Source organism: Lactuca virosa, chromosome 1, assembly GCF_052849685.1.
Source record: "Lactuca virosa cultivar CGN04683 chromosome 1, Lactuca_virosa_CGN04683_v6, whole genome shotgun sequence".
In the NCBI taxonomy this organism is placed as follows: domain Eukaryota; kingdom Viridiplantae; phylum Streptophyta; class Magnoliopsida; order Asterales; family Asteraceae; genus Lactuca; species Lactuca virosa.
The window spans coordinates 56,596,955-56,614,811 of record NC_136426.1 but is presented as its reverse complement, the minus strand read 5'-3'; the positions used below and the strand labels follow the sequence as shown (position 1 = coordinate 56,614,811).

At 29.5% G+C, this 17,857-nt stretch overlaps 2 protein-coding genes across 2 annotated transcripts; both read right to left on the bottom strand.

Annotated features, from left to right (window-relative positions):
• Positions 1–9,550: 9,550 nt before the first annotated feature.
• LOC145114138 (uncharacterized) lies at positions 9,551–9,916 on the bottom strand. The gene has a single exon (XM_079050142.1). The coding sequence runs from the start codon at positions 9,914–9,916 to the stop codon at positions 9,551–9,553; it is 366 nt and encodes a 121-aa protein (XP_078906268.1).
• Positions 9,913–12,669, bottom strand: LOC145114130 (uncharacterized). Its single transcript, XM_079050135.1, has 4 exons — positions 12,447–12,669; positions 12,168–12,344; positions 10,828–12,045; positions 9,913–10,697 (listed from the first exon to the last, which is right to left on the bottom strand). Exons 1-4 carry the CDS (start codon positions 12,667–12,669, stop codon positions 9,913–9,915), a joined length of 2,403 nt encoding a protein of 800 aa, XP_078906261.1.
• Between the last annotated feature and the right edge of the window lie 5,188 nt (positions 12,670–17,857).

Sequence of the window (17,857 nt, the reverse complement as noted above, 5' to 3'; positions counted from 1 at the left end):
ATTGTTTTTTCATAAATATATGAAACATTAGACGTGATACAATGCGTGGATAGATCGAGATTGTTCTCAAGTACGAGTTAAAAAGATCAAGCTAGGTTGACTCAATAACAATTTATTATTATATATTTAAAAATTTTCAAATACTTGGATTAATGTGATTAGAATAGTTGTATGCAATGTAGAAAATTGGAAGCATTAATATACTTTTGTAACTTTTGCCCTGTTTATTTCCTATCTAATTTTTTCTTTATTTTATATCTCTTTCGTTTGTTATAATAATAACTAGGAAAAGGACCCATGCTCCGCATGGGTCGGAAATGCTTTTTGTTGGAGGCTTCGGCCTCGCCGGGGCAGCCTCTGCAAAATTTAGGGACTGGAATTAGGGCTACAAATTGTACAAACGGCGGTCGGCTTTAAAAGCAAGGCAACTCCAAAAAAAAATTCCGTGGTGCAGAAGGGAACGGAGGAGACGCAGAGAAAAACGAAGACGATGGAGAACACATTCCCCAACCACCGATAGAACATAAATGAAACGGTGGTGGAGGTGGGTGATTGGAACGTACAGGCAGTGGAATTTTATGCAAAGCTTCTAGAGGATTTTGAGTCGGTGATGGACCGCCTCACACATGAAACAATATTGACCCAGTCAATAAAAGAAATTTGACAATCTATTATTAAACTTATGTGGCAAAATTAAAAAACAAATGAAACAAAGGGACCAATTTAAAAAACATGTGGCAAAAATGAGAAGTTGAAAACATTACTGTGAAATTTGACAATCTATTATTAAACTTATGTGGCAAAATTAAAAAACAAATGAAACAAAGGACCAGTTTAAAAATCATGTGGCAAAAATGAGAAGTTGAAAACATTACTGTTCATACATCCACGGGATTTATATATATATATATATATATATATATATATATATATATATATATATATATATATATATATATATATATAATATACGATCAGAATTAATGTGTTTTTTCTTTGTAAATTAATTACAATTATCATATGTATCGTTTTAAAAATCAGTATACAGTATTCAATGTAAAATTTACCAAGTCCTTCCTAGTTGAAGAAACCAAAATCAAGTCCACACATATTGAATTGGCAAGAGGGCATAAATTATTGTTTTGGATTGGACCTCACCCACCCATACATCCACCATGTTATTGCGTGCATAAGCACAATGGTTGGCCACAACAACCACAACATTCTAACCATTAAAAAGGTGATATTTTGCTCATACAAAATCATTTTTTTTCCTAAATATACTAAGAATGCGTTTGTTCAAGATATTGGGCAATGGGACTAGGAAAAAAAGCATTCTTTTTTATGATAAAGATGTAAAAGTATTCATGTATGCGAGCAAATACTCATTCAAGTACTCCACATTGTTTTATTTATTGGGAGGGACTAAAATTGTCATTTTAATCCTACCGACATTCATTTCAGTCAAAGTCCAATATGCCAAATAAAATTCGCCATGTTCTGTCCTAGATGAAAAGGCCTTAAAAAGACAATTTAGTTCATTGTCACTCTCCAGTTCAATAAATGTCAATGAAAAATCCTTTTTCATCTTAGTTTTTTACAGTTTGAATGTTGCTCCAGAACTTATACTTAGAGAGTTAAAGACTATCTACCACATTTTGATACATGGAATGAAAAGTCAAAAGTCACAATCATAATGGTATTGAACAAGAAACAATACCTTTCATCATCAAACAACATAGCATTGTCATAAAACTTTTTGCCAATGGCCTACAACACCAATTCTAGAAAGAAATGTCCATTAAAAAAAGGTGTATAACTTCTATATTGACAGCATTAGCAATTCCATGTAAACTATGATTCTTGGCACCATGCTTTTCATCATCCAAGTTGAGCAATAATTAAACCACTTTCACTTTGTTGGTATCCAAAAATGTAAAAAGCAACAACTATTTTTTGTCTTAATTTCTAATTTGGTCCTTAAGTTTGAAAATTTTCAAGAAAATTTAAACATTGTAAAAACAAATGGCTACAATTCATGATCCTAATTAAACATTTGTGACAAAATTAATAGTTACAATAGAGTTGATTGTAATTATTTACATTAGTTGATTAAAAAAAACCTATCCCTTTGCCATGATGTGTGGTGCTTTTTTGTCATTTAAGATCATTTAGGGCCTCAAAACATGTTTTTCTGTTTTTTTTTATTTATTTATTTTGGACAACTTTATTTTTTTGATATTCGATTTAAATAATTGATTGAAGATATTATTTCGATTATGATATTCTAGGCACCATTATGTATACAACAACAAATGACCATTTACATGATGTGTATGTAACATACTAAAAAATAATAATAATAACATACTATATGCTAAATTACAAATACTATTGCATTGATTGATAAACTTTAAAAAAATGTGAATATGTTGTTTTTTCACGATTTCTAAAAAAAAAAAGTTAAAATGGGTTCTTTTTAAGAATAGAGCCCAATGAACGTAACACTGAAAGCCCATTTGTTAATACTATTGAATGCTTTTTGTTGTGACCGGTGTAAAAATTATTCCACCTCTAAGTTATTAAATAAGTGGTTAAAAATGCGCATCCAAAGATTTCGTATATCTTCTAATGAAGTGTTAAAACTTAAAAGCGACATAATATATTTTCAAAAATCAAGACATGTTGACATTAATATTAAATGGATACAATAATAACATATTCAATATAACTTCAATGAATGTAACCCAAAAAGTAATGTGGATTTGTTGATTTGAATACTCTATGGGAAAAATAAAAATAAGTCTATAAATATAGTTTTTTAATATAAACCTTTTATATAAGCAAAAATAATTAATACTATAAGAATTCGATAATTGTCGTAAAAACAATAAAAAAAACGATAATATAAAAGACAATCTTATATAATTACATGAATCGTAAGTCTATCATAACATTATTAGAAGCAAAGTTATTCATTTGTCATTTGTCATGTATGTTAAAAAAATTGTCATTAATGATCTGTCATTGTTATTGTCATTGTTTTGTTATTCATTGATAATAATAATACATTTCATTAAACCAAAATAAAAATTAAATAATGGTTTTTCGATTATTTATATTTAAATATTATATTTATTGATAGTTTCCTTAAATTAAAAATCAGTTAAAATTGCTACTTTGTATCACTTTGTAGTTTGTACTTATAATTGTCTTCAAAAAGTCGTACTTAGAGCATTTGCATTTTGCACATCAGTGACATATTCAATCACCTTCCACAAATTACTAATATGAATATTATTATTAATATACACACATACCCTCGTTTGTGTATGAGAAATCTAAATTCAAATTAGGGGTGTATAATAAACCGCACAAACCGTCCGCACCACACAACACCGCTCCGCATAATGAGGTTTTCAATGTTCGCAGTGTGGTTTGCAGTTTGAAGTTTTTGTAAACCGCACTATGTGGTGCGGTTTACAGTTGCGAAATCACGGTTCAAACCGCACCGCACCGCATTATTAACATATATACATCATTTATTTGCATAAGGACAAGAAACATAGGTCTTCTTAAAAATACAATTAAATTCAAAGCCCTACTGTTTGCTCATTTGTGTAAAATATTAAAGTATGAGTTCTTATTCACTTGTTAATAAGATTTCTATAGTATGGGCACAATACTGCCCAAAGGATATCAAAATGATGTTTTTTAGTATGTTTTGTGTGCTTACCAATATCTTGTTGATAGTTTGCATGGTCCCTTGTTTAGGTGTTGAAAATGAAAATACACAAGATAAATCAAAGGAAAAATGGTCGCAAACCGACAACTTCACAATAAAAAATTTGTTGGTGCATCTTTTAGGTTTGCATACACGACATTTAATCATATACTTAAGAAAATTGACATGAATTCCTTTTTAGTATTTGTATCTTTTCAATGGTAAGTTCGGTAATTTCCAAGCGTATTTTTAATTACCCTTACTAAAATACATTTTATTCAAGATTTTAAGTTAATTATGTTTATTGTTACTTTGCGACTGGTTACTCAAGTTTCTAATCTAGATTAAATGGAGTAATCGTCGGAATATGTGAAGTATATAGATTCTAATTGATGGAAACGCACCATCTTTTGGTGTATTAACTTGAAATCGGTTATCAGTTATTGATATAAAACATTAGGTAAATGTCTTGTTTAACGAGGTAAAACAATGGGTTTATACATATATATATATATATATATATATATATATATATATATATATATATATATATATATATATATATATATAGTAGGTTATAACCCATGTGTTACACGGGGTGACAAATAAAAAGTTTATATAATAAGAAAATCAAATTATTTAATCATACAATTACAAATATATATATATATATATATATATATATATATATATATATATATATATATATTATATACAATAATTGATGTATATTGGTATGTTTATCAAAAGTGCAAGATGAAATTTTTTTAGCCAAAAGTCTATGGAATGGAAGGCTTAAAATCTTAAGGGGTTTGTTTTGGTCAATGGTTAAATGTTTCTACTTAAACCAACTTTAAAGCATCAATTTAGTTGCAACATATTTTATTTTGTAAACTGTAGGGCGATAATGGGGTTGGAAGTGATTCATGTGTAATACAACTCACTCAAGACACTCAACAGCAAATGCAAAGATTAATGAAAACAAAACTTGATAGATATAACAAAATACCCTTCATAATTAAAATAATAATAAGTTGCATTTAGTGTCAAAATTCTTGCCTGCAATAGGAAACGAAAAAAAGTGAACAAATGTAAGTAACAATATGTGAATATGCCATAACAGATCATATTAATAAAAAAATGATCAAAGTTATAAAACATAGAAAACAAATGTGAACATAACTACAACATAAACATTAGCTATCATCAACTGATACTCTGTCATAGAAGCATAGAAAACTTGTTTTTTGTTTGAGAAACATCATCTCCCAATACAAATAAAAAATGCGCACCATATAAGACCCATAAAAAAAGAAAATGAAAAAAGGAAATAACTAAATTAGAATTCTCGCCTAGTGAGAGATTTTATGGATAAATTTCCATGTTTTCCTGTTAAGGCTTTGTATTAGTTTTAAAATAGATGCAAAACAATATTAAATCATAAATACACCAAATCATCATGTTTTTATTAGCTTACTTAGTTTCACAATTGAAAAAGGATGAAACACGTCCTTACATATAGTCAGAGTTCAATGTCCACCAAATGCCTGAAAAAGACCAGCTTTATCTTACCAAATCCACAAAACACATCATTATTCTGCATCCATAGAAAGTTATTCATAATCAACATCTTTTAAGGCACGTAAACATGACACCATAGTCTACAATCGAAAAATTGAAATACAAATGATAATTACATTTTAAAGCCTTCAAAATTTAAAGTTAAAAACATTAAAACCTACTCAAAAAAAGAACTCTACTCAACCAAGATCACAAATTAATCTCACCGCCTGATTTACATGGTTTTCTGATTATAAAATCTGGTTCAGTCATTTTATCAAACAGGTGGTGTGCAAAAAGAGTTACTGATTCAAGAGACCAAAAAACATATGGATAAGCATATAAAGATGTACTCTTTCCATCACAAGACTCCTTTTGATCTACATACCCTTCATATATCTGATTTTTAAGTATGAAATTGAAATAAACTTCACCGCTAGGAATCTGAAACATGTATTTGGAAAAGAAAAAAAAGAAAAAACCCATGACTGAATTTTAGCATGCATAATAAGAAATAAGAGAAGGGCATTAAGGTTTGAGTGTGAGGTCGAGTAGTAACCTCAATGAAGTAACGGGGACCATTAATTCGAGTGGATTTGGTGAGTTGTAGATGATGGGAAAGAGAAGCGTTGGAAATTACAAGCGTAAAATAATAGCTTTAGTTGAGATACAAACGTAGATCCAAGTTAAATTTGGAGAAGATTTCCTGATTTCTTGCTGTAGCGATTGATAAGCATTCCAAAAAAAATCAGGAAGAATATGGTAACTGAATTCCTAATTAATAGGAGATGATCATGATTGCTGATGTCGATTCTTCAAAGGAGTGGGCGGGAAAACAATTCATAGGATAGCTTAACATATGACACGTGGAATGAAGGAAGTGTAGAAAAGGGACACGTGGCATTTAGGAGAGGCAATTATTAGGAATGGAGATTTTTGTTAGGTGGGAATTATACGTAGACATATATATAAAAATGCAGGGTTGATAGAGATGGAGATGGTAGGATCATAGAAGACGAAGTCAGAAAGGTACATTACGGAATACGTATATCTATTTTTAATTTTGTCAAAAATTGCACTCATCAACAAGAACAATAAATAAAAGAAGTTTAAGGGTGGTAGATTAGAATATTTTGTCCAAAATTCCAAATGCATGATTATTAATATTCTATATTCTAATATTCTATACCCATGATGCAGATTATCAGCCTTAGTGCTTCAGCTAACAGGTTATCAAATATTAAAAAACAAGCAGATGAATACGCCGCTATGATCATGGAAGAGTTAGACCCGGAAAACCTCGGTTACATCATGGTAAGATTATATTATATACATACATTAGATAGTTAATTAATTGGTTATATATATGATGATTAATGGAAAAGAGGTTAAACAGATTGAGAATTTGGAGATGCTATTGTTACAAGCACAAACACACAACATGATAGGAGAAAATCGAAACCTGAGCGAAATGTTGAACCAAAAGCTGAAAACCACGCGAAGTGGTAATCCCATTAGGAGATGGTATGGAGATTTCAGGTTCTTTTTACTGGATAATTGGCAGAGATGTTGGGTGATTGTACTTTGGACAGTAGTTATGGTTACTTTGTTTATATGGAAGTATATTCAGTACAAGAACCGAGCAGTCTATAAAGTGCTCGGTGCTTGTGTCTGTATTGCTAAAGGATCAGCCGAGACCTTAAAATTAAACATGACGATTATTTTGTTACCTGTTTGTCGAAACACGATTACTTGGCTTAGGAACAAGACTCGGTTGGGTATTGTTGTTCCATTCGATGATAATCTCAATTTCCACAAACTGAGTATAATAATATATATTTTATAAATGGTTTTTACTTTTTACTAAACATATGGTTTTATAAATACTAAAATCGATAATGATGTAGGTAATTGGGGTGACGATTTCAGTTGGAGTTGGGTTACATGCGATTTCGCATTTAACGTGTGATTTCTCGAGGCTAATTCACGCGACAGAGGAAGAGTATAAACCAATGCAACAGTATAAGAATTCGATAATTGTCGTAAAAACAATAAAAAAACGATAATATAAAAGACAATCTTACATAATTACATGAATCGTAAGTCTATCATAACATTATTAGAAGCAAAGTTATTCATTTGTCATTTGTCATGTATGTTAAAAAAATTGTCATTAATGATCTGTCATTGTTATTGTCATTGTTTTGTTATTCATTGATAATAATAATACATTTCATTAAACCAAAATAAAAATTAAATAATGGTTTTTCGATTATTTATATTTAAATATTATATTTATTGATAGTTTCCTTAAATTAAAAATCAGTTAAAATTGTTACTTTGTATCACTTTGTAGTTTGTACTTATAATTGTCTTCAAAAAGTCGTACTTAGATCATTTGCATTTTGCACATCAGTGACATATTCAATCACCTTCCACAAATTACTAATATGAATATTATTATTAATATACACACATACCCTCGTTTGTGTATGAGAAATCTAAATTCAAATTAAGGGTGTGCAATAAACCGCACAAACCGCCCGCACCACACAACACCGCTCCGCATAATGAGGTTTTCAATGTTCGCAGTATGGTTTGCAGTTTGAAGTTTTTGTAAACCGCACTATGTGGTGCGGTTTACAGTTGCGAAATCACGGTTCAAACCGCACCGCACCGCATTATTAACATATATACATCATTTATTTGCATAAGGACAAGAAACATAAGTCTTCTTAAAAATACAATTAAATTCAAAGCCCTACTGTTTGCTCATTTGTGTAAAATATTAAAGTATGAGTTCTTATTAACTTGTTAATAAGATTTCTATAGTATGGGCACAATACTGCCCAAAGGATATCAAAATGATATTTTTTAGTATGTTTTGTGTGCTTACCAATATCTTGTTGATAGCTTGCATGGTCCCTTGTTTAGGTGTTGAAAATGAAAATACGCAAGATAAATCAAAGGAAAAATGGTCGCAAACCGACAACTTCACAATAAAAAATTTGTTGGTGCATCTTTTAGGTTTGCATACACGACATTTAATCATATACTTAAGAAAATTGACATGAATTCCTTTTTAGTATTTGTATCTTTTCAATGGTAAGTTCGGTAATTTCCAAGCGTATTTTTAATTACCCTTACTAAAATACATTTTATTCAAGATTTTAAGTTAATTATGTTTATTGTTACTTTGCAACTGGTTACTCAAGTTTCTAATCTAGATTAAATGGAGTAATCGTCGGAATATGTGAAGTATATAGATTCTAATCGATGGAAACACACCATCTTTTGGTGTATTAACTTGAAATCGGTTATCAGTTATTGATATAAAACATTAGGTAAATGCGTTGTTTAACGAGGTAAAACAATGGGTTTATATATATATATATATATATATATATATATATATATATATATATATATATATATATATATATACACACTAGGTTATAACCCGTGGACACCACGGATGATAAAATTAAAAATAATATTATTTATAGTAATACTTAATAATTGAAGAATAAGAATAAAATTTTTAATAAGTAATAAATATAGATGTTTTATCAGTCGTGTCATAATTATATGATGATTCGTTAAAATTACAAAAGAATAGTGGTTTTCATATCCGTTCGGCAATTTGCATTTGTAGATATGTTAGGAAAATATCATTTTTGTATAATTGAATCAAAATTTAAATAAAAAAAACATAAATTGATATAAATAATAAAATTGTACGAAATTTTTATAAATTTCTAAAAACTTCTTTATACACAACGTTGGATGTTTTATTTGATAGTCTACCATCCTTATCTAAAATTAACAACTTTAATCCCTCTCTACTTTGAACTCTGGATAAAGCAACGTACAATTGGCCATGTGTAAAAACAGGATCCTTGAGAAACAAACCAACCTTCGATAAAGACTGTCATTGGCTCTATTAATTGTCATTGCAAAACATACAGCTAATGGAAACTGTCTTCTTTGAAATTTGAACGGGATCTTGTTTTCAGTAGGAGTTAGAGACATTCTTGGAATAAAAGTCCGGTTTCCAATATTACTTCCAGATATGATAACTGCCTCAATAACACGTTTGCCCAAAGATTTGACTTGTAGTCTAGTGCCATTACATAAGCCATTTTTCTGATCAATGTTTCTCAATAACATAACTGGAACACCGACTTTTAAAATGAGATTATGGTTGGGCATACCTGAGACTTTAAGACCATTTAAAACATCATGTGAGTATAAATTTTCATCAAACTAATCATGAACAAACTCAGACTGGCAGAGTCTATCTGAACTTAAATATTCTTTTTGCTCTCCTGGAATCAATTTTAGCAACCGATCATTTATTTCTTCAACAACTTCATTCTTGGGAGCAAGTATTGCTCTTTCTTGAAAATAACCCGCAATGTTGAAGTTTTCAAGAATCGAAGGATATACAAAATTGATTAATGAACCTATAGGATCACATGGATCATTAATGAGAATATCTTCTGGAATATCAACAATTGCTTCACCATCATTCGGACCACCAACATTACATTCTCCTATGTCCAAAAGCCAGTTTGAAAAACCCCTTATTCGATCAACAGCAGATGAATCGCTTCCAACAGTTAACCTCATGTTTTTTTTGTTAATTTATGGACTTTGCATTGTTGCCATAAAAACGAAGAACTTAAAGAAGTGTTGACAATGTTTTGTCTACTGCCACCCGGAACAACAGGTAGAATTTGTCTGAAATCACCTCCAAAAACAACCACTTTCCCTCCGAATGGAATATTTAAGTTTGTAGGATCGACAAATCGTAATATATCCTTCAAAGTTCGATCTAAAGCTTCAAATGCATGCTTGTGTACCATGGGTGCTTCATCCCAAATGATCAATGAGGCTTTTCTTACTAAACTCGCAAGATCACTCTTTGGATTTATTCTACAAAAAGAATCCTCAGTAAGATTTATGGGAATTATAAATCGAGAGTGTGCTGTCCTGCCTCCAGTCAATAATAATGAAGCGATCCCACTTGAAGCAACGTTTAAAACAATCTCTCCTTGGCATCTAATTGCTGCAGAAATTGTCTTCCAGAGAAATGTCTTACCCGTTCCACCATAACCATAAATAAAGAATACACCTCCCTTATTATTTTTAACCTTAGCCATTATGTCAAGAAAAATGTTGCGTTGCTCGTCGGTTAATGAAACAAAGAGCCGATCAAACTCATTCTTCAAATTTGGTATGTCATAATCTAGCTCCTCGACTATCAAACGATTGTTTGAAGATGAAACCAAATCAGCATCTGGGTAAGGCATCCTTCTATAGTTCTTGAGACTGGAATTGTTTCGGAGTAAAATTTGTTCTATCTCAAACAAAGTCAAGTTTTTAATTTGATCTTCGTTTAGTGATAAACCTGTACGAACAATACTATATTAGTTACAACATATTAAAAAAGAGATTAAGTGGGACGTAAAATGTAATTGAGTGCATATTGGAAATTTATATGATATAGTTTTAATAATAATGTAATAAACATGTAATACCTGGAGACTTTAATCTCTTTTGTTGAGTATAAAGAATTCCATCTGACAGGTATTCCCATGTGTTTTCCCACACAATCTCTGGTTTACACAAACTGCTGGACAATAACATCGTAGCAAATAAGAAACGCAGATAAAAACCAGATCCATAAAGACTTGCTTCCTTAATTGCTTCGATGTATTCTTTGTCATCATCCAAAAGGCCCAGATTATAGCATGCATCTTTAAAAGAAGAACAAATTTCACCATTGACCGTGCGAATTTCTTCGAAGGATTTTGGACCTTTCACTTTATTTAAAAGAATTCTTAAAAAATATGTTTCGCCAAGCTTAGGTGAAACGGAGTGAATTCTACCAATAGAAAATCCAACTTCCCTTGGCTTCCAAGTTTGAAGTTTAGGTTTCCAAACAAACTTGGTGGGAAATTCAACATATGTAAGTTTTCGTGCTTCTTTATTGATCTCATTACACTTCATCCAAGATATGAACATTGAAGAAGCAACTAAAGGCCGGTCAAGAACATCTTCAATATCATCGTCTGCCTCATATACAACTTGTTGTTGACCAGGAAAATGAAAAGGTAGTCTAATCACAGCAGGATGCCTATAATGAACATCATATTTAAAAATTTTCCATGATGCTTCACATGCAGATATATATCTACAATCATAGTATTCTTTGATTTCATCCACTGCATCATTGTTCTCAGTATCATTATTGCTTTGCACCATAGCAACAGTCACTCTATCAGGACCCTTGTTTATATATTTAAATAAATATTTTATAGAAGATCCTTGATTGCACCATTCAACATTAATGTGTGCCTGATATCTTTTTAACAGATATTTGTTGTATGGAACAACATTTCTGTTATCTAACTGAACACCAGATTTTTCAACAAAATTTCCATCATTTCTTCTCCTATATAAAGGAAAACCATCTGAATCAACTGAAGTATGATTACAGAATTGCTTTGGAAAGTTTTTAGAACACTTTCTGTCCACCATGCATGGGCAATTGAAATTTTCAGCTCCACATGGACCGTGAATCATGAACTCCTTCACAAGTGAATACAATTCTGGATCTTCATCAATATTTGGAATCTCAGCAGAAATAATTGGATCGATATATTCAACTGTAGGAAGCTTGCATTCAGAATGCATAAACAGACATATATGACTATGAGGCAGACCTCTTTTTTGAAATTCAATTGTGTAAACCACTGCATATAAAAAATATACAAATAGGATAGAAGTTAGAATCTAAAGAAGATATAGAATATATATATATATATATATATATATATATATATATATATATATATATAAGTATAATTTCAAATACCTGCTTGAACCTTGCCAAAAATTTTATTTTCCCTTAAATCTTTAATAAATGCATCCAACTTAATCTTAAATAACCTACATAATATATCCGGTCTATCTTCAAGATGAAGTGGAGTGTCCTTAAGAAACCTTTGAACTTCTGGCCATTTTGGATTACACGTAAAGGTTATGAAAAAATCTGGATATCCAAACCATTTACATAGCGACATGGCATCCAAATAGTTTTGCATCATATAACGTGCACCACCGGTAAATGAAGAAGGTAAAATCACACGTTAACCAACGTTCGAAATATCTGTACTACCACGTGCTTGGTGATTACGCAGATTCTCATAAGACTCACATCTAAGAATTTTTTGTTGCTTACGTATGAAAAATAATCGCTCGCTTTCAATCATTGTATAACCATCAACCAAAAATTGTTGGAACAACCTTTTTGCATTAAGAAGTAGTGAGAACGATTGATCTCTATCTTGAATTCGGTAAGCGAAAAATTCTCTCATTGTACAGGTTGGGCGCTTGCTGTTACTTGAAGATGTAATACCTCTATGAAGGATGTCAACTCTGTAACCATCATCGCCATATGGAAAAAGTAATGGATACTGAAGAGAAGGTAAGAAGGATGTAATCCACTGATACGCTTTAGTAATCCTGATGAGGTTTCAACAATGATGTCTCTTTTTTCAATTGAATCACAAATGTCACCGACAATTAAAGCAGCTACCTCAGAAGAAGTTTGTAAGTTATAAGTCCTTCCATCTTGTTCTCTTTTTCCGATTAATCTTAACTTCAAGTTAGCACCCAGATTTTCATGAAGACTGACTCTTACCATCCTATAAGACTTGACCAACGCATTGTTTGAATCTAACATAACCTTCAAAAATTCTATAATCTGGAGATCATATGATCTTGAAGTTGATGTAGAAGCGCTCGTTGGTCCACTAAAAATATTAAAAAAAATATATTTAATGTTAGTAAAGAAAATAATGAATTAAAACGGTTTATTAAAGTTATTGTAAAAATATACCCAATACTTGTCGATCTATTTGAAATCTCGTTCTCCGTATCATATATGTATAACTGACAGAATTTTGGTTTTGATCCACCAGTAGGTAAAAGACTTCCCATACTATGATAATTTTGACCGCTAAGTCTGAATATGTATGGTGCGTTGCCTCTGTTGATGGATGAATCGACTTTGCCTCCCATGGATGTAAATGAAAACATTGAATTGTAACGTCGAATGTTCTTCATGAAGTGTTTGCTTTTAGAATCTACGGAACGGTAAAGATTTTTGTAAGATGAGGGTGCTTCTTTTAAGGGTGGTAGCTCAACTTTGCCATAACCACAACATAGGGAATAAGACGTATTGCCTTTTTTTGCCCTCTAAGTGATTCATCTACCCATAATTTTGCATGACAAATCTGACATATAACAATTTCGTCTCCATGATCCAAGTAATCTGTTGATTGAAAAAAATATAAAAAAAATATAAAGATTATAAAAAATAAATTATTTAATAAATTTAAATAATATTAAAACTATTAGAATTATGATCACCTTTTGATATACCGCGGAATTTATCTTCGACAATATGATCAACATTACTTTCTTCATCTAATGTCAAGTCAAACACAGGTATAGAGGATATATGCGGAGTCTTCCTTTTTAATTGATGCTTTCTTCTTGGTAACTTGATTGATGAAGAATTCTGGATCATTGTCGAAAAATACGTGGCATTCACAAACATTGAATTATGTTTGTTAATAGATATTGGTGTTTGAATGTTATTATTGTATATATAATTGCCTGATAAAATAAAGATACCAATTACAACGTTACCAACAGTTATGATTTATATAAAAGTAAAGTTTACATTTCTAAATTCGTATATTTCTAAATGCGTACCGTTTGAAATGTTAGAAAAGGGAGTTCTAACATTTAAATTTGTTGATGGAGAATTATGAATTGTTGTCGAACGATTGGTGGATGTCGTGCCAATGCAAAACATTGAATTATGTTTATCAGTCGTATGGGATGTTTGAACATTATTATTGAAAATATAGTTGCCTGGTAAGATTAAAATACAAATTAGAAAGTTAGAAATTGTTATGAGTTATATAAATATGAAGCATATATTCTTAAATTCGTGTATATAGAAGTACGTACCATTTGAAGGAGGATACATATTTGTATGTTGATGTACGTATGATTTGGTTGTGTTTATATTTTCCTTGTCTAAGGTAACGTTTGTATAGTTATCTGTAGATATTAATCTAAGACGACGACTGAAGACATCTGTTATATAATTAGAAAAAATGGTTAGTACTAATAAAAAAATATTAATTTTTATAAATACTATAAATTAAAGAGTGTTGCAAATTTTATATAATTTTTATATTTGCATATCAATTGTAAAATAAACGAATATAATTACCATTATTCGACATGTAAGAAGCATGTGTAATAGAGGAATTTTGACATGTTGATGTGCTTAGTAACACTTTCGATTTTCTATTATCCAAATATAATTTTCTAATTTTTCTCCTCTCTTTGGCGTTTGTAGATTCTGTAACGTTATTTGAACCTGTAAAATAGTAGAAAACAACTTAAAGTCAATATTTTATATTAAGTGCAAATATATTTTTATTATTTTTATTATTATTTTTTTTTAAAAAAATAATATATTTAATACTAAAATAAATAAATAAAACATATTATAAATGCAAAATAAAGAAAGAAGGTTACCGTATTGGCTAAAATTAATAGCATGTGCAGTAGGTGTATGATGAGACGATGATGTATGATGAGACGATGATGTAGTGCGATGTTTTTTGGATTTTTTGTTATCCAAATATAACTTTCTGTTTTTTCTTCTTTCTCTAGCGTCCGTTGCATCCATATTCTTGTTCGATACATAATAACAATAAAAAAGTACATTGAAAAAGAAAATTAACAATTTGATAGTAAATGTTACATACGATTGATAGCTTATGTAATTTGTATAAACTTAATTTGACGAATTGAATACTAATCAAATACGAAAATAAATGATATTTCAAAATCATAAAATTACATAATCATATATAAATAAATTTTTCTTAATAAATTGTTGAGCATAATAGATAAAATGGCAATTTAAATAGTTTATGTCAATTTAAATCATAATTTAATAAATATAACATATAAATATAAATTTTGAGGTTATTATTTAAATTATAGTTCTTTTAATATTAATTGGGTATATATATATATATATATATATATATATATATATACACACCAATTTAAATTATTTAAATATTATTGATAGAAAATTTAGAAAAATAAAAGTTATTTATTTTTATTGTTTTTATTTAAAATAAAAATAGTAATTACTATTTATTGTTTAACAACAAACCCACCTACACGAAAAGCAATCATAATAACCCCATTTCCCCCCTTTGTCGTAATAGAAATGAAGACCTAGAACAGTGTTATAGCAAAATCGATATCTCAACAATCAAGATTAACAACTCCAAGGTATTCATTTCAGAAATCTATAGAAGTTTGTCCCTTGGTATCGATGAAGGCAGAAAGTAATATACAAGCAACGAATCTGATTTGAACCGAGTGGTCTGTTTTTATCGATAATATACGATGTAGAAGTCACAGAATGAAGGTACGAATGATTAGGGTTTGAAGATGTGATGATTGAAGGTAAAAAATTATCTAAATATACGTACAAAACATAGATTAGTTGGAAGAAATTATACCTGATTATTTTGTACAGAAATGATGTCTTTTGAAGAACCGATCGAAAACGGAAGTGGTATGAAGAAAAATTCGAAATACTTCAAGACTGGAGAGACAATCAGGTAACTTTCAATTTGAATGAAATTATGATTTTCATACTATCTGCGTAATAGTTTGAAAATTTGAAATTCGAATTTGGTAGATGTTAGTGTTAAATCTGTTCAAATGTTATTCCGATTAATATGAGTAAATAAGTTATTAATATATTTTTATATACCTTCTGAAATTAGATTGCAATTTTTTAAAAGATTTGCCAAATATTAGGGTTAAATATATGAAAAACGCAAGACAAACTCATATTAATGTTAATGTATTTGAATATTTGATTACTGAATTAGCATTTACAAAAAAATCATATTAGTGTTTAGATATTTAATTTTTTTATACAAATTGAGGTCCTATTGAAATACTAATTCGACATCTATGAATGGCATCAGATGAATATGCTTGCCTATAATATTTTGCAGAATCAAATTACAAAAAGTATTGTTCAAACTAATATCTTCGTTTTTACATATTTGATTCAATGACATAGTTAAAGTTGGCAAAGTAAATCATGATTGATTGTTAATTAAAAAAATTTAACCATTATTATATATATCCGGTTATAGCTATTATTTTGTCAAATTATTAATATTTCTGGATCTTTTTGATATTTAATTAGAATATAAGACCAACAATCTGCACTTTTGTTATATGGACAAAAAGAATGACATTATTTTTAACAGCTAAAAACTCAAATAGAACAATAACATCTTTGGGTAATCGATTCTTTAAAACTAATTTGTAACCCAAAATTAACAATGCTTTGTTTTGTTACAACATATATGAAAATAATTATGTAACCCATATAATAAGATGGTAACTGAACATTCTGTCAATTATAGGGTTATTCTGTAATTTATGTAACACAAAATTGTTAAAAGGTCAGGAAACTGATGTAGAATATGTATAATAAGAAAAATATCATTTATTTGTGAATTTATTTACGCAACTACTTCATAGCATTTTCCCTCGACAAGAATATTGCGAAATGAAATATTAAAAATGCCCTTTTGGTCATTTAAACTCACACTACAGTACATCAGGGGCATGATATGGAAAAAAAATTCAATTTCAATTAATATCTCATTAAACCAGAAACATAATTCGTCAATTACACATATGTTTCTTTTCCCATAAGTTCCTTCATTTTCGTCATCCAATCTAATCTGTATAAATTCTTTCGGTTAACATTCTAATAATTCAACTGTGACAACTTAAAATAGAAAAAAAAATTTAATTTATTTAAATGACCATTTTACCCCCAAAATAGACCTGAAAAATCTATATTTTTAAATTCGTCTATAAAAACATTGTACTTTTACATTTGTATGTGATTCTTTATTAGTGGTTCAATATGTTCTTCTATTTGTTATTTGTGTGTCTGTTCATGAAAATCGAAATTTTCATATAGTTTTTGTATAAAGCATAAATTATTTAAGAAACCCACTAAAACAAAAATGGTGCTAAATAAATGTTTCAAAATTCCAAAGAGAATATAAAACTACAAGAATGTAAAATAAAACTGAAGTTTATTAATGTAAACAAACATATTTTTTCAAACTTGATCTTAAAATCAAAAGTCAGCCAATGTTTTCCAATTTCACCTTCATAATCTCTTTACCGTGTTGACAAACATCAGCATTACTCTTGCACTGAAACTTAAGTTTGAAATCATCATGCTGACAAACTTGATTAGATGGAATAATTATATGTGTATTCGATGACAAATCAGGGGGATCATCTCCATCTAAACTGTTATTAGGAAGAGAGTTAAATAATATGAGTGACATCAAGGGTAACTGTAGAAATAAAATGATAAAACATAAATTACCTCTTCTTGAAAACATTGAT